This window comes from Podarcis melisellensis, assembly GCF_964234715.1.
Source record: "Podarcis melisellensis genome assembly, chromosome: 17".
In the NCBI taxonomy this organism is placed as follows: Eukaryota; Metazoa; Chordata; class Lepidosauria; order Squamata; family Lacertidae; genus Podarcis; species Podarcis melisellensis.
This window is the reverse complement of record NC_138534.1, coordinates 5,246,592-5,264,350: the sequence shown is the minus strand read 5'-3', so window position 1 is coordinate 5,264,350 and position 17,759 is coordinate 5,246,592. Positions and strand designations below refer to the sequence as shown.

Here is a 17,759-nt window from a genome sequence, read left to right as displayed (position 1 = left end):
ATATGATTTTTGTGGTTCATGCTGTGATCTGACAGTGAGTTTGGAGTAGCCCAATGCAAAAATCCTGAGGATCCATGTGGATCCGTGCTTTGTAACCACGTTTTAAGTGGGGAAGGAAGGAAAAGCATTCAAGGGACAAGGAACACGCGTGGGGTGTGTGGAGAAGGATGCTGCTAATAATGCAGGAGAGGAGTTTAAGGGGAGAAGGAACATACGTGGGGTGGGTGGAGAAGGATGCTACTAATAATGAAGAAGAGAGGTATAAGGGGAGAAGGCTCCTCTTCCCTCCCGCTTTGCTCCTTTAAAGAAGCAGGCTCTCTGTCCCTCTCTCCTCCCCACTCCGCGGCTCTTCTCCCGCTTTGCTGTTTCAAAGCGAGCCACGGAGGAGGGAAGGAAGGGGAACCATGGATCCTCTGCTCACGACTGCAGCAGATCCCCTCCGCCACCCGCAGGCATTCGCTCCGTAACACGCACAGACATTTCCCCTTACTTTCTAGGAGGAAAAAAGTGAGTGTTACGGTGCAAAAAATACGGTAATTTATCCACACCTCAAAATCCATCCTGTAATGCACTGGCCCAAATTCGCTTCCCTGTACATCTCCCAATCCTCCCTTTCTATGGGTATATTCATTCCCATCTCTAAAGCATCACAATAGGAGACAAAAAAAGAGGAGGGGATACATGCTGACCTTGAGCAGAGATAACGCACCCTGTCGACTCTTCACTGGCTTTGTAAATTTGCCAATGAGCTTCTATTGATGCCCTGCTCTTTGGGGGTTTAAATTTGTTTCAGAGGGGGAAATATACTAATTTGTATTAACAACAGAGGTGTGTGAGTGAGTTTTGTCTTCAGCGAGTTCCAGCTACGGCATGGCTTGGGCTGCCTAGGAGGAGCTTCCACAGTGGAATGCCGGCTTCTTCAAGTGCCTTCAGTAATTTTTGTGCGAAATTAAATGGATCATGAAGACACATGATTCCTGTAAAAAGGAGTGGGGAAGGTAGAGACATGTTCAGCTACAATAGACCTGCTCTCCTGACTAAACACAGTCCACCAAGGAACATAGTTTATGCTGCATACCTGCCCTTCATTCAACGTGGACAGCTTACAATAACAGACAAAACACCAAAATTGCAATAAAGGAGCCTTAAAACCAACAAACTGGTTACAATATGAAGCAGCAGTAATAATAACTGACTCTAGAACCACACCATGGAAATAATACCATTTAGGGGCAAAATATACATTACTTGTGCTGAAGCTACTTATAAGAAAAACAAACAAACCCAAGACCCCATTCTCCTCTGAAAGCCCCTTTTGGGTGAGGAAGATTAACATCAGTGAAGCGGTGGGAGGCTTCCCGGATTGTGCCTAGTTGTACTCACAAATGCCAGCGTCCCAGATCCTACTTTTCCCACAATTTCACCAACAAGGAAAGCTGTTGATTCTAGTATCAAAGCTAAAAATTTGATATCCTTCCAGGAAAAAAACCACGCAAGTTAAATGTGAGTTGTAGGCATTCAAAGTCTGAGTCCAATAAAACCCTTAAACTAAGGGCCTTCCTGATGCCCCCTTTATTATGCATCCATGATTATTTGTACTCATGGTGCTGTTGGGGCAGTCATATATGATCCCTCTTTCAATACTATTGGCGCCTATAAAGGTTTTGGAGTGGTTAGACTACTTCATTTCCAATCAGTTCATATCTTGTAACCTCCTGCTGAAATTTCTCATACTACAAACATGGGGGCGGGCGGTGTTGTCCCGCTTTTGTTGTGCTACAGTCTGTCTGGCGATTGATCTTGTGGCAACACAGGGAAGCATTCTAGAACATCTAATGAAGCAGAATAAATCCATACTAATGCAATATTATTGTACTGATAACGTTTTGCAGAATGCCGTCACAATGAAACACCAATCTGGACCGACCCTGGTTTTCCCTAAAAGCACAACAAAACAATTTGTAAGCTATAGCCTACTTTTTCAGATGCCAGACACCTCAGTCCAACTTCGCATTCTTCAGAGTTCCAAAGCATTTTGGAGATTATTATAAATATTTACTTATGGCGCTATCATTGCACATGGAAAACAGAAGAAAGACAGCAGGTCCCTGCCCCAAGGAGCTTACTGTCTAGTGCCTACATTTTAGCAGTGGGCAGAGGTAAGGGGAGGTTACTGAGATATACAGGTAACAAAAGGATGGGTCTGCACAAATGCAGTTATGTGTACTTAAGCTATTTTTCAGTTCAAGGTAAAGATTTGTGAAGCAGGTGGATTTTGAGAGGGATAAAGACCAGCAAGGAGGGAAAATGGGCAGAAGTGTTTATGAGACAAGACTTGTAGGTAGCAGGTTGTGCTGGCAATACTCTCCATTCATGTGGCTGGCCTGTGGTTGGACTGCAACTCCCATTACCACTCACCACTGGCCATGCTGCCTGGGAGGGAGCGATGGGTGTTGGAATCCAACATCAGGTGGAGAAAAGCAGGTTAGCCACCCCTGCTCTACGGGAGTGCTTCTTGACATCTACTTGCTGCTCTGCTTCTTGAAGAAGAAAAAGAGCACCATCTCCCCAGCTGGGACACAGCAACTCTCTCCAGGGACCCCGATTCTTAGCACTCTCTCATCTCATCCCACACACAACATGATTCCTTTGCCAGAGCTGTTAGGGGACTCCCGGAGAATCTGTCCAAGGACAGCCTTGGCTCTCGATCGCCCTTGAAGTGCTGGTGGTGGAGGCTGCCTATCTTCCAACATCTCTCCCACCCCTTTTCCCACATCCTTCAGTAGAGCCATCAAAGGAGTCAGTGGGGACTTTATCTGGCCCATCAAGTCACGGTCTCTGGAGGTCTGCAGAATGAGATCATCGCTCCCCACGCAGTCCCCTCCTCTGAAGATAAGGGGCTGGCACGGGTGCTGGGAACAAGGTTGCAGAAGGCAGGAAGAGGAGGATTGGCTGCAGTGCCTCCCTCTCTCCTGGGCTCTGGCCCAAACATGGGTTTCATTCCATCCCAGCAGCGGGTAGCACCAGGCTGACCTACTGAGACAAACCCTTCTGGGGCTAAGAAGGAAGAAAAGCAAGTTGCTGCTGCTGGGTGGTTCAGAAGGTTTCTCGAACAAAGGCAGATGATCTCCCTGGGTCATATGTTCTGAAAATGCAGGACTCACTTCATTGCTATCTGCCACAGGTGCCTTGCAAGGACATGGGCAACTTATATACAGGTTGAGCAGTGCGTAAGTGAGAGTCTAGAGAAAATCCGGGTTTTGGATTTTCCAAAACCAAAAAGGCCAAGATCCTGGGACCATGATGAGGAGACTTAGGGTATTCTCTGCATGCAGTCCACACCACCTGCTAGCTTCTAAAGCCACACTCACACCATAATCCATATTGAGCTTGTAGCTTCTTGACAAATACTGGTTTGATGCATTCACCACCTTTGATCTGACCATAAAAAACTGGATGTGGAGTGTTAATGGGAAAATACCCTAACATCAACTGTGCATGTGCAGATGAGCGCAGATGGCAGGTGTCTGGAGGGACATGGAAATCACAAGGTTCATGCACATCAGGTTAAGACAGGGGTCCCCGAACTAAGGCCCGTGGGCTGGATAAGGCCCGAGGGACTTGTTTATCTGGCCCGCGGTGACCCCTGCCGCCCACTCCTACTGGCGCTGTGCGGCTGCCCACTTCCGGGTTGGAGGAGCACCGGAAATAGCTTGTGCGCATGCGCAAGGATTATTTCCGGTGCACATCCGGGGCGGAGGAGGCCCGTGCACATGATATTATCCCATGAAAATAGGCAGAATATACACTGTGCAATATGCATAGCAGCCTGATGCATGTGTACTCAGTAGTGTGTCAATGGGGGATTACCCCTAGCAAAATATGCACAGCAAAGGGAGTCTGAGGCCCATGGACTAAAACCAGCCCTGTCTAGGCCTTGAATCTGCCTACCCACTAGTCTCCCCCAGTTCACACCCCCTCTCAGACCATGCTCACCAGACCTGTTCTGCATCCTGTCTCCTTTTGCCTGGCTAGAATGCGTCCTTGAATGGCAATAATGCCTGTGTGTTCACATGTCCATATACTGTGCACTCACTGTGTTTCCAATAGCTCTGCCCCCTGCCCCACTGCCACGTGGCCCCTGAAAGGCTGCTTGTGATAGAAAGGGGCCTTTGGGCTGAAAAAAGGTGCATACCGATGCAGTCAGCAGCTCAGGCCAGTGCTTGACCTGGCTGACCACTGGGGTAGGGTACGCTCCCATCATCCTCGACCATTGACCATGCTCGTTTGGGCTGGAGTCCCTAATAACTGGAGGGCACTATGTTGGTTAGCCCAAGTCAGTTAGAACTGACTTGTTCCGTTACTTTATTCCATTAGTCACTGAGGCTGATTGAGGCTGCTGTGATTCAGAGGGAAAGTATTTTAGGCTTGGTGAAGCATTCAGCTATGATAAACTGACAACCTTAGTTCTCCTCATCTGCAAAATGGGAACAGTACCATATCTCACACAGAGTTATTTGGAAAATGAAGAAGCCTAGAAAATGAAGCCTGAGGGTTAGGGACAGAGAAGACCAAATAAATGTGCATTTCAAAAAAGGATATATCACTGTGTTTCTGATCAAATGGAAGATTGCAGCTCGAGACTGCCTCTGTCCTTTTGCAGCTGCGGCTTAGGTTTTGCCACCTACTCTGTCTCCCTTCCAATTCACAAGTCCTGCATTATTTTTAAAATATGTGAGACTTGCCTGTCATTCAACTATCACAGCTCTAGGGCCATTTTTGTCACCTCCTGTAGCACATGACAAGGTGGATGCGTCTCTTGTGCTGTGTCAGCCTGCCTGTGTTCACCCAGCCTGTGTTTATTTCGGAAGCAGCCTATAAATGTGTTTTCCCCACAACAAGCTGCGCCCAAACATTCAAAAACCACCAAAAGCAGAGAAGATTTGGAAAAACGCAAATATGCACAATCATACCCTCCAACGTTTCTCTGGTGAAAATAGGGACATCCTACTCCAATGAAGAGATGCGGGTGGCGCTGTGGGTGAAACCACAGAGCCTAGGACTTGCTGATCAGAAGGTCGGCGGTTCGAATCCCCGCGACGGGGTGAGCTCCCATTGCTCGGTCCCTGCTCCTGCCAACCTAGCAGTTCGAAAGCACGTCAAAGTGCAAGTAGATAAATAGGTATCGCTCTGGCGGGAAGGTAAACGGCATTTCCGTGCGCTGCTCTGGTTCGCCAGAAGTGGCTTAGTCCTGCTGGCCACATGACCCAGAAGCTGTACGCCGGCTCCCTCAGCCAATACAGCGAGATGAGCGCCGCAACCCCAGAGTCGTCCGCGACTGGACCTAATGGTCAGGGGTCCCTTTACCTTTACTCCAATGAATGAGTGAATAAATAAATATTATTGTTTATACCCCAACCATCTGAATGGGTTACCTCAGGCACTCTGGGTAGCTTCCAACATACATATCATATCATATATAATATAATATAATATAATATAATATAATATAATATAATATAATATAATATAATAATAATACAATACAATACAATATAATATAATATAATATAAAATCATAAAAGATTAAACATTAAGAAAACTTCCCTATCAAGGGCTGCCTTCAGATGGGTGGCTCTACATGCCCGTGAATTCGAAAACAACAAAAACCAGAGCAATTTAGTCAAAACGCGGGATAAATCCAGTATCGCCACCCCCTCCCCCCATAAAACCAATCTAGTCCTAAACTACATAGACACAAAGCCAAAAGGGCAAGTTCGCTTTCCTTCCCCTACTGCCCGCTTTCTGCCCGTCTCCTCCGCGGCGCCGCCCCCTTCCCGGCGCGCTCCCCTCCCCGCCCGAGAGGAATGGTCCCGCCCAGCTCTTTCCCTCGCGCCGCGAACGGTTTCCCTTTCAGGGCCCGGGCGGCGCCAGGTGACAGCATCCGGCGGCGCCCTGGGGAGGAAGGAACCAAGTGCCTGGAAGCCGGAGGGGTGTGCGCGAGCTCTTGGGATAGCGGGAGCTCCAGGTGAGGAGAAGGGACAACGCCCCCCCCCCCCGCGCCGCATGGGCCGGGAGGGTAGTCGGGGGCCGCTGTCTTCCTCGCTGCCGGCCCGCGACCGCCCACCCGGCTGTCAACGGGCTACGCCCCGCTTTCCTTCCTCGGCCCTGTGAACGGGACCCGCCCCCCTCGGGTGTGGGTGTTTGGGGGGGGGCTCTGGGGGTGGGAATGGCGTCGGGGTGTGTCTCCCCTCAGCCCTTGTCTCTGAGGAGAAGGGAGGTTGCGGTACGTCAGGGGCGCAGAATTGGAAAGGGACCCTGAGGGTCATCTAGTCCGACCTCTCGGCGGGGTGAGGGGGGGTGGGGTCCCCTCCTGCGTTCTTTGTCGTAGCTGAATCCGTATTTGTTTCTTGCCAGGGCTAGAAATCTAAGAGGGTGCTTTGGGTTAAGGGACGGAGGGAGGAATTCGTCAGGGGGCCAAGGTCAAGCTTTCGACAGCCCGACCCTGCGCGTGTCTACTTGAGAGTAAACCCCGTTGACATCTAGAATTAGAGAGCAAGAAGAACATACCTTTAAAGAACATTTATTGCATAGATGGAAAATAATTGCATACAGCTGAAAACGCCTGCAGTATTAAGATAAATTCAACGGTGCAGATAAGTTTTGATGGATGTAACAATGGAAAACCGATTAGTACAGTTTTTGTGACATATGCAGGGATATAATATATGTAAAATGAACCATGGGAAAAGAAGAAGGGAAGTCGCTGATATCTTGAGTAGGCAAAATGTTTTATCTGAAATTGTAAAACAGAAAATTTAATAAAAATCATATTTTTAAAAAGAGAGAGAGTAAACCCCGTTGATGTCTCTGGGGACGACTCTTAAGCCAAGCATGTCCAGGTTCAGAGCCTGGACTGAGGAAAGGGAAAGGGTGGCATAAACAGACGTACAGTACAAGCCACACAATAGAGACAAAGGCAGGATAGAGACCAAGAGAAATGTTTTTGTCTTTGGGGAAAGGGTAGGAGCTGTGTGGCAATTGGAGAAAGACTTTGTAGCATCACCAGGGCATCAATTGCTTTCTTTCTTTCCAGTTTTAAAGGATATAACAGACTTTGCACATGTAAAGCATGTGTGAATCTCTCTCCTTTTGATGTGCATGTGTGAAAGACAGGAATTGGGTTTTAAATCTGTTCACCCAAACACTGTAAAACCATTGAATGGCCATCCTTTAATGTTTTTTGCAATCTTAGTTTCAACCTTCCAGCAATCCTTGTGGCAATTGTGAATAGGTGGCGCTCTATCCGGATAATTTCTTTTTTGCCTCTTCTTGCTGCTTCTTTCAGTACGTAAGACTATAGGCAGCTGCTTTATTCTGAGTCAGACCTTTGGTCTATCTAGGTCAGTATTTTCCATAGTGACAAGGCAGTGGATCTCCAGGTTTTCAGGCAGGAGTCTCTGCCAGCCCTACCTGGAGATGTCAGGAACTGAACCCAGGACCTTCTGCGTGCAAGGTAGATGCTCTACCACAGAGCTATGGGTGCTTGGTATGGTACATTTTAAGATGGAGACCATTTGCTGTGAGTCCCGAAACACCTGCTCCCTGCCTTGCAGGCCTTTTCCACCTGGCCAGCCTGGGAGGGCAAGACCCTGGCTCATTCCAGCTACAAAAAGCTGAGGTGGCTGAACAGGAGACATCTGACTCTCTAGACAGTGCTGGACGTCATCTCCCATCAGCCCCAACCAACAGGGCCAATGGTCAGTGATGACAGGAGTTGTGGTCCACCAAGGGTTTTGTAATTGATTGACTTTGGTGGCTAAATTCTATGCCTCATCCTGCCAGCACTAGGAAGGCTTTGGTGAACCTTTGTGGGAAGGGAGCCTTTTGGAACGGCTGCTGAGAAATTATGACAGTCGTACCTTTGACGCTGAATGGAATCCGTTCTGGAAGTCTGTTCGACTTCCAAAACATTTGACTTCCAAGGCGTGGCTTCCGATTGGCTGCAGGAGCGTCCTGCAGCCAATTGGAAGCCGCGCCAGACGTTCGGCTTCTGAAAATCATTTGAAAACCGGAACAATCGCTTCTGGTTTTCGATCGTTCAGGAGCCGAAACATTCAAGTTTACAGGCACTTGGCTTCCGAGGTTCCACTGTACTTTGTCACTTGAATGCCAGCCTTCTCCTCGTGTCTAAAGGTCTTTAGGTGAGGTTCTGCATTGTGTGCCTTTGTCACCAAGAAGTCCATCCAGGCCTAGTCTTGACAATTGCAGATGAAGAGCTAAAAGTACAAGCCTAGAGAGGCCTACTTATAAATAACCTTCATTGTTTCCAGTGAAGCTTATTCCCTGGTAAGTGTGTATAGAAGAGGTTTCCAAACTCTTCATGTTGGTGACACACTTTTTAGACATGCATCATTTCATGACAGTTTTACTAGCAAACTGGAGGTTAAACTAACCCCTACACACTCAACACACCTACACACTGCAGCCGACACACTAATGTGTTGTGACACACAATTTGGAAAGCTCTGGTGTATAGGATTGGAGCTTAAAACTGTTTCTGGCTTATCTGATGTGACTTGAATTCTCTGCTGTGCAATACAATAACAATCCCTCCAGATTGAAAGTTAGGCAAGGAGCTCTAGCCTAGCATTCACCTGCTGATTATGCAGGGTCTTATCTGCTGTGGCTCCCCATCTCTGGAATTTGATAAACTTTCAGAAGGCTTATGAAGACCTTTAGGAAAGCTGCTAGAATGCTGGAGGTGTGATAAAGTTAGTTTTAATTTTCTGTTGCTTTTTTGATCAGTTGGCTTTGGGGGGTGTATGTTAGAAGAGTTTTTTAATGGTTTTTATTAGTGTTTCTTGTTCTAAGCTGCATCAAGAGCCCCAGGGCCTGTACTTTAAGCAGAGTATACATTTTAAAATGATAATGAATTCTCCATTTAAGCAATGCTGCCCTCAGATCTTAGTAAAATAGGTGTTGGTGTGCTTCCTCTCTTGCTAATTGCCTGCCAATATTGTTTCATTTCCCCCTCTTGAGTCTCCCCCATTAGCTAGTCTCTTATTTTCTTTATGGTTCTGTCCAAATGAGCCCTATTACATTATTTTCTTTATTACTTTACAGGCATTCCCTACTCTGACACTTATCTTAATAGGCTCTATTAAACAGGCCCTAGATAATAGGACCTGGCAGGCCAATTCCTTGGCAGATGGTTTTCCCTTTCGATGGGCCTCTGGTTCCATGACAATCCTAACATTAGTGGGTTGGGTTATTTCAAGGGGTGGGAGGCCATTCAATGGGATCTATGTACTTTCCTCACAAGTGATATCTTTTGTCAGTAAGAACAGAAAAGAATCTTGTGGCAATCTTAAAGACTTAACACCTTTATTGTGGCATAAGTGTTTTATAAACTACAGTCCGCTTCATCAAATGCATGACATGTCTGGCTGTTTGAGGGGAATCGGGTGTTTGGATTTGAGGTGTTGGCTGCAATGGATGGGTTGCGCGTGTGAGCTCCAGGTTCTCTTTGTAACATGAGTTTTTCTTCCTTTCCCTTCCACAGGGCTGGAGTAGGGGGCATCTGTTGCCCCCACAATGGCTTCTGATGTTGGAGATGCTCAAATAATAGAACCCCCTTCTGTGTCGCCTTTGGAGACTCGTGCACCCATGGTAAAGGAGCCCCTTATTGGGGTGGTGGGAGATGGGAGGCAATGCCTAGAGTCTGGTTTTGTAAGTCAGAATTGGATAAGAAAAGAAACTACCCTTTCTGCTCTGTGAAAGAGAGGAGAGGCTTGCTGCCTCTGTTGACACCCTGTTCTACCTCTTGGCTTCTCCAGAGGAAGACTAAGAAGAAGGGAGGGTTGCCAGACGCCAAACGGAAAGGGCGGGCCAAGCGGTTGAACAAAGATGCAGAGGATCTGCTCTCAAGCATGCAGCGATTGGTAGGTTGAGCACTTGGAAACGTGAGCTTTGGTGCTGGGGAAGCAGCATTGGCTGTTGGGGAGTGTTTGGGTGGAGTGTGTACACATGCATGCACCTGTGTGGCCAGAGAGACCTTGGAAGATGGCTCTCTTGCTGGGGAAAGTGAGCTGACGGACTGTGTTTAGTCTTTTTTTCTGGAAATATGCCCTCATTTGTTCTCATAAGCCCTTGGGGGCAGAATGCTTTGGCTCAGTGCTGTTTAGAAGGTGCCCTGTACCTTCCTATATTGTGTAACGAGTAAGTCCTGCATCAAAACATTGATGGGTAAAGCATTCCTCTTCAGGATGTTAATCAGACTGCTCTGCTCTTTTCCCAGGGGGCTGTAATTTTAGCTGCTGAAGGATTGGCCACCTTAGAAAAATATAGCTATTGGTATCTAAGATGTTACCTGATTTCTTTTTAAGTGAAAAGCATGATTGTGATGGATGGGAGTGGTGCTATATGTGTGCAGTTGGGGGGTTAAAGGAGACTCCCCACACACTTTACTTACAGCGCTGTTCAATATTGTGCCTTCCAACTAGGATCTCACCACAGAATGTGCTACACCAGTGGGGACTGGCCTGGTTTGGGATGAACGGATGACACAGTTTCACTGCACATGGGATGAAAGGTATTTAGGAGTGAAAGCGTGGTTTTCAAGCCTTTGTTTTGATAGTTTGAGTGTACCCAGAAAACTTAAAGTGGCTTAGATTTCAGGACTTCTTCCCTCTCATGAAACTAGAACCCAGGGCCATCCAAGGAAGCTACTATACTTTGGCTCCACAGCTGGAGGCAGGATGCTTCCAAATACCAGTGCTGAAAGCCACAGGAGGGGAGAGTGCGGTTGTGCTTAGGTTTTGCTTGCGGACTTCTCATAGGTGCCTGACTGGCCACCATGAGAACACGATGCTGAACTAGATAGCCCACTGGCTTGATCCAACACTCTCCTTATGTTCTTAAGCTGAATGTTAGAAGCCTTCCTTCCCCATTTGCAGGCTTCCCAAAAGGCCGCTTATTGGCCACTGTCTGAACCCGAGCGTTGGACGTTGATCTGATCAATCAGGACACCCATCCCATTAGACGCAATAGACCATCATGCTGTGTGAACCAACATGATTAAGATGGAGCGGATCCTGACCCTAAGTTGCATAAAATTTTCATAATTTTCTTTTATATCAAACAACTCTTTTATGGGTATGTCCAAATCCAAAGAGAGTCTCCATTTGAAATTGGAGCCCATTTCAGGCGAAAAGTAATGAATTTGGCCACTTCTTATGTTATGACAAATTATTATACCCCCCATATATATATATATAGAGAGAGAGAGAGAGAGAGAGTGAGTTTCCTGTCAAAAGACAAGCAGGGAAAGAGCCAACTGAGGCTAACTATGCAAGCTGCTCTACAGTCTAGATTGACACCAGGGAACCTGTGTCTGCCCCCACCTCCTGCACTGAAGTCAATGGACCCAAACTCCCATCAGCTTAGCTAGCGTGGCCAGTGGTCAGGGATAATGGGAGGTGTAGTCCAACAACACCTAGAGGCCTACAGGTTCCCCAGTTTTTATCTACATGGACTGATGCATTGCTTCTAAAATCTGATGTCACCAATTTCAGACCAAACAATTTTCACAGCTGTAACCACTTTCCTCAGACCATGTAGTCATTCCTTGCCTCTAACCCCAGTTTCAGTGTCCTACTCTCTAAAACCCTAATATAATATGGGGTGTATTATATAGGCATGCCTAAAATCAGGAGTTGGGATGTGTGTGTTTTTCTTCTGCAAGGTGAATCTCCCTTCCCTACTTCATGCTTCAGGAGACAGACATTTTCACTTCCAAGTCATACATTGACTTGGGCCACAATCCCATACAAACTTAACCTGGGAGTAAGACCCACTGAAGCTGATGTGGCTTATTTCTGAGTAGCAATGTTTGTCTTCAGTTTTGATTCTCAACATAAGAGGGCTGTCTGCCTTTTTTAAAATTTAAAATGATACTTGTATGCTGTGCTTTTGAAAGCTTATTCGGCATCATATTTGGAGGTGGGTCAGTAGAAAATATCAGCTCCAGGAATATCGGGAAAGCGGATTGATGATGCCCCAAATACCAGCTAATGAGCCCCTTGTACTGTTTGTTTCTGCTGCAAACTGGTGTAGCAGGTTTCTCTCTCTTCCCTCAGCCACCTTCCCCAAATTCAATCCTGGGAGGACAATGCATACCAGACCAAAAACAGTGTGCATTATTGCACTTCCAAAGCATGCACGCACGCACGCCCCCGCCCATTGCTGCTTTTAGTTACTCCATATGCCCTTGTTAACTCGGTGTCAACCTTCTTATGATTGTTACTACTGATGTTTGAATGCCTTGAAAGAGAATGGGAGGGGGGAAGCTGTGGGGAAAAGTTTGTTGGTTTGAAAACACATACTAAGATATATGTGGATAATGTTACACTTAGGCCCTGCTAGACTATGTTTCCCCCATTATGCACTCTGCTGCAAGCAGTTTGGGAATCTAATGTATGTTTCCTAATTCCAAAACCATTGATTATTTTTTTCCCGGCAGGGGGGGAAAAGTACCCTTGGTTTGGATGTGGGTAAATATATAATCCTGAACTTATCCTCCTTTGTGCTGCCTGTACATCCATGCTGTTTTTATTATTATTAATATTTCATCCCACTTGACTCACACTTCCAGTGTAGTCTGAACACAGTTCCACCACACACTCTCCACTATTCTTCCTCTTCCTCTTGGTTTACCCCTCTTGCCCTTATTATCCAGCCATTGTGTTGCCCCTGCATTCTTGGCCTCTGCTCCAGTGCAAATCTCATGGTAGTGTTCCTCTGTAGGGTCTGTGTTTCTCACACTGGAGAGAAGCAGCTGCAATTTCATCATTTAGGCTGCAATCCAGCGCAACAGAGATTGGGAGAGAAGCTGTGGCCCTTCAGATGCTGATGGACAGTCGTTCCCATTGGCCACGTTGACTGGGGCTGATGCGAGTTGGAGCCCAGCAACACCTGGAAAGCCACAAGTTTTGCATCCCTGATCTAGAATCTGGTTTTGTACTTGGCAGGTGCAACTGGTGCAGTGGGACGGTACTGCACTGTTGCCCTTCTGAGGGTGAGGCTTTGTGGGTGAGCAGGTGGCGCCTTCCTCTCCACACTTGCACAGCCCTGACCTGCATCATGCCAGTAAGTCCTGTCAGGAGAGCATTGGCATGGCACCATGCTGGCCACTCCACGATACTTGTGTGACTACCCGCAAGCACCTGTCTCCTGATTCCTACGCAGATTCTTTCTCCTGTACCATTTTGGTTGTTTCGAAAATCGCCACAGCATTCTGGGAGCCACATCCATGTGAGGTGGGACAGGTAACTCTGATAAAGCAAGGGACTGGTTCCTTCCAATAGATATTACTGGAGTAGCATGAGATTTGGCCATGCCAAAGAGGCTGTCACACCACTCCCACAACGGAGAGACCGTTTTCTAGAATCAGTGAAACAAAGCAGCCCTTTCCCACCCACCCCCACTCGGATTGTACCAGTTCAGGCTGAAGGTAGCGGAATTTTTGTGTGTGTGTGTTTTGCATAATTGAATGGTCCTCCAAGTGCAACCCCCTCCCCACCTTCCACAATACAACCCTCTCTGCAAGTACTAGTGTACCAGGGGGAAGAGTTCAGCAACTCTCCCTGGAGTAATTCTTCCCCCCAATTTATAATAATAATCTTGGAGTATGTGCTTCTTTTCCACATGGGAGCATTCAAGCAGGGTATCTCTATGGACAGCAAAGGAGCCAGCTCCAGGTGGTCTTGGGTGCTTGGGCACCCACAATAATATCATTATGGGGCCAGGCACCCACAAAGTCAATGAGCAAAGCCAGAGAAAGGCAGGCAGCCTCTGCAGCGCTGCATCCAAGATAGAAGCAGTTCAGCTCCACCCTCTGCAGCCAGCAAACAGGGTATCCTCTTCCTGTCTCCAAGCCCCTCCCTGCAGAAAAGAGGAGGAAGAGGAGCTGGTGGTGGCTGTCTCTATGCAGACATGCAACGTCACACACATGCGCCTGCATATAGTGCTTGTGACATAACATGCATGGCACTCAACGTCACATTACGTTTGTGGAGGAGCTACCCATTGTGCATCATGCATGTGATGTCACAAGCACTATGTGCAGGTGTGTGTGTGTGATGTCGCATGTCCACGTTACGGCGGTGGGCACCCACAGTCCTGAGGGCAAGATGGTACCCCTGGTGGACAGTCCTTTATTCCCATCAGCCCCAGCTAGCATGACCCAGTGGTCAGGGGTGACTGGAGCTGTAGTCTGGCCACATCTGGAAGGCTGCTGGTTTCCTTTTATTTATAAATCTATTGCCATCAAGCCTAGTTAGGGACAGAGCAGTAAACTATATATTTGTAATATAATAAATGAATGAATAGAGAATTGTTTGAGAAGCACTGAGGATTGAGTTTCCCATATTTTAAGCAGGAGCTTTTATCCATTACCATAAAAGCTCAGAGTTGCCATGTGTCTTCGTAAGCTACTAGATTCTCTGAAAATTGCCATCTTCTGCACATCTATTCCAATTTCAAAAGTCTCACACTTCAGACTACTCAACAGTAGCTTCTGATTGTAGTCTTTTGTTCAGTCTCCTCACCTGTTCTCCCCACTGTCATCCATAATCTGCAACCCTAATATCTCATTCCCTTCCACTTTAATGCCAGTCTCCCCTATATCCCTTCCTTCCTGCCTTCTCCTTCTTTCATTGTGCTCCTTCCTTGATGATGATGGTGGTTTAAAAAGTCTCAATAATAAGGCTTTCCTTACCCAACCCTGCTTGTTTTGCTGTAGTTTTTAATCTGTCAGATTAAAGGGCTGGGATCTTGATAAAGATTACCAACTTGCCTCTAATCAGACATCATCAGAGTCTGCCTTGGGTCAAGAGGTATCAGTTGTGCCTGTGTGTATTTTGTTCAGGTTGGATGTTGTTGTTATTTCTCCCTTTCTTCTCAGGGTGAGAATCTCCCTGCAACACCCTCCCCACCCAAATCCTTCCTGACTCCTTAGTTTGTTTGTTGACCCAAAGCATCCCGATCCTTCTACCTTCTTCCAACTTAATGTGCTTTTGATTTATCCTACACCCCTCTTTGTTACCTCTTTCCCCAGTTTCCCAGAGTGTCCAGAACGGCTGGTGGCCATACGAGATAAATTGCTTCAATGTGGACTGCTGGAACGTTGCATCCCAGTTGAGGTGAGAAGAAGGGGAGCAGGTGGGGCAAAGAGGAACTCAGGGGTGGGCAGAAGGGTTGAGAGTCAGTGTAGTGTAGTGACTGAGAATATCAGACTAAGACTTGGAGAGACCTGAGTTCTAATGCTCACTCAATCTACTGTGAAGCTCAGCTGGGTGTCCTTGGGCCAGTCACTCACTCTTGGCCTAACCCACCTTGCAGGATTGTTGTGAGGATGAAAGCAGGAGGAGAAAGAGCTACATAAACCTCCCTGAGCTCTTTGGAGGAAGGATGGGGCAAAATCTAATAAATAATACCTGGGGAATGAGAAATCCAGAATATTTTCCCCAGGTACTAAACGTTCATCTCTTTCTTTACAGGCTCAAGAAATTTCTGAGGAAGAAATCCTCCTGGCTCACAGGTAAAAGCAGATGTTTGAGCTGTAGGGTGGGGGTGGGCAGGGAGCTGGTTCATGGACTTGTAGAGGAGATAGGGAGATTGTGCATCATTGGAAAGCCTCATTGGAAAGATTGGTCCTGCTGATATGTGTTGCATTTTTTTTGTTGGTTCGAGATGAAATGAGTATATAGAAAGGAGAATTCCTGGATGCCAAGATCCACATTTGGGGCAAGTACTTTTTGTTGGGGGAACCCCAGCAGAGACTTAAAATCGTAAAATATGCTGCAAAGTAAAACATGGAAATATAGGCTGTTAGACCTTTAAAATATGTCCTTTCATGTTCTTTCTCCTAGCATAGAAAAAGACCACATGTTTAGTAGGTTAAAAATGGTTTTTTTCCCCCACCACATGTGGAGGTATGTGCCTATGGAGGTTCAGCGTCTCCAGCATTTAGATGAACTTCCTTGGTGTATCAGCGCCAGTTTCTGTGGTGTTAGATACCATGTAATAGAAGCAACTCCAGAACTAGCTCTATTAAATACCTTCCAGGAAAACAACAGACATGCACATGACGAGGAACTTATGTCACACTCTCAGCAGCTAGAAACATCATAACTAGACACTGGAAGAGCCTATATGTACTTTTCCTTGTTTATTTGTTTGTTTTATAGCATAAGAAAATCTTTAATAAAAAACTATTTTTTAAAAAAAGGTTTACTTACAAACTTCCCAAAGGTCAGGTTCATGTGTTTCAGCATTCAGAAAAAGTTGCACAGGCAGTAAAGCTTGGCTTAGTTCCAAAGTGGTGAAAGTTCCTAAACTATTGGTATTGCAACTCAAGAGAGACTTGTTGGAGCCATACAGTCTGAGCTGGAGCAGCCAGCTCAAACCTTTTTATTCACTGAGCTTCTCAGGTAGGTTGGAGATTGAACAATAGGCTTCATTACCCATTTTCTCCCAAGATAAGGGGAAGTGACCTTTCTAAGCCTGGCAGGATAGCTTTCTCTATGGTATTGACCCATTTATCCATTATAATTTGACTTAAGCATGATGGTTATATGAGGCTGATTATCCCACATTTTTAACAGCCCCGAGTACTTGGCCCTGATGAAATCTACTGAAACTATGAGTGAAGCTGAGCTGAGATCTCTGTCGGACACGTATGATTCTGTCTATCTGCACCCAGTGAGTATCCACAAAGCTCTGTACGTTCCCCATGGCATGGTATCTGAACAACAATCGAGTCATCTGAGCTTTTTTAAAAATAAAAAGAAGAGCAAGTTTCTAGCTCTTTTCGATAGAGTTGCTGTTTCCTGACCCAGAGCAGTTGACACCTCTGCTGTGGCTCTGGAAGCTTCTGTTGAATTTAATCACTCCTTTGCAGGAGCATCCCTCTCCCCTCCTTCGTACTGTATTTGCCTGCAGTCTGAGACTGCATATATACCATATATTTAAAGTGCATTTAGAGCACGCACACCCCAAAAAATATCCCGGGAACTGTAGTTTGTTAAGAGTGATGGGAGTTGCAGCTCTGTGAGGGATGAACTACATTTCCCAGGATTCTTTGGGTAGGTGAAGGGATTGCTTTAAATATATGATGTGTCTATGGAGCCTGAGAGAATCCCTTGAGGGTGTATGGTGAAAATCTATAGGCGGCAAGAGGGCCCTTAAGCTCTTGGGTGGGTAGCCTGTTTATGGGATGCAGGGTATAGCATCTGTTAACTTGTCTCTCTTTCCCCTACCCCAGAATTCCTACCGCTGCGCCTGCCTTGCTGCTGGTTCTGTCCTGCAACTTGTGGAGAAGGTGCTGGCTGGGAAGCTGCGTAACGGCCTGGCTCTGGTCAGGTATGGCAGAAACAAGGATCCTTTTTGTTGTTTTATTTGGGCGGTGTGTGTGTGTGGTGCTTAAATGTGGTCCTGGAGCTCCATCAAGAGCACACTTGGCTCCTCAATTTTACAGGTTCCCTCGCAAGTGTAGGAAGGGACATAAATTCTCCCAGGGTGTAATGCGCAAAGGACACATGTGCTTCTCTTTGGTGTGTCTGTCTCTCCTTTCTTCCTTTCTCTCTCTTTCTCTCTTCACACCACAAGCCAGGAGGAAGGTTTCTTTATACGAAAAACCAGAAAAACAGATTTAAGCTGATATTTAAGAGAACCTCCCATGTCATGTGTGCCATCTA

At 46.6% G+C, this 17,759-nt stretch overlaps 1 protein-coding gene across 2 annotated transcripts in view; it reads left to right on the top strand.

Moving 5' to 3' along the window:
* Window positions 1–5,883: 5,883 nt before the first annotated feature.
* HDAC6 (histone deacetylase 6) overlaps window positions 5,884–17,759 on the top strand; it is a 46,985-nt gene continuing 35,109 nt past the window's right edge. The window contains exons 1-8 of one of the 2 annotated variants that reach the window (XM_081893865.1): window positions 5,884–6,028; window positions 9,566–9,672; window positions 9,840–9,944; window positions 10,506–10,594; window positions 15,119–15,203; window positions 15,561–15,601; window positions 16,668–16,764; window positions 17,327–17,424. In XM_081893865.1, coding sequence (XP_081749991.1) covers window positions 9,598–9,672; window positions 9,840–9,944; window positions 10,506–10,594; window positions 15,119–15,203; window positions 15,561–15,601; window positions 16,668–16,764; window positions 17,327–17,424 — 590 coding nt within the window. In that variant the 5' untranslated portion in view covers window positions 5,884–6,028; window positions 9,566–9,597. Of the gene's footprint in view, window positions 6,029–6,111; window positions 6,287–9,565; window positions 9,673–9,839; window positions 9,945–10,505; window positions 10,595–15,118; window positions 15,204–15,560; window positions 15,602–16,667; window positions 16,765–17,326; window positions 17,425–17,759 lie in introns of those variants that run through there. The other variant, XM_081893866.1, reaches the window with a different exon arrangement.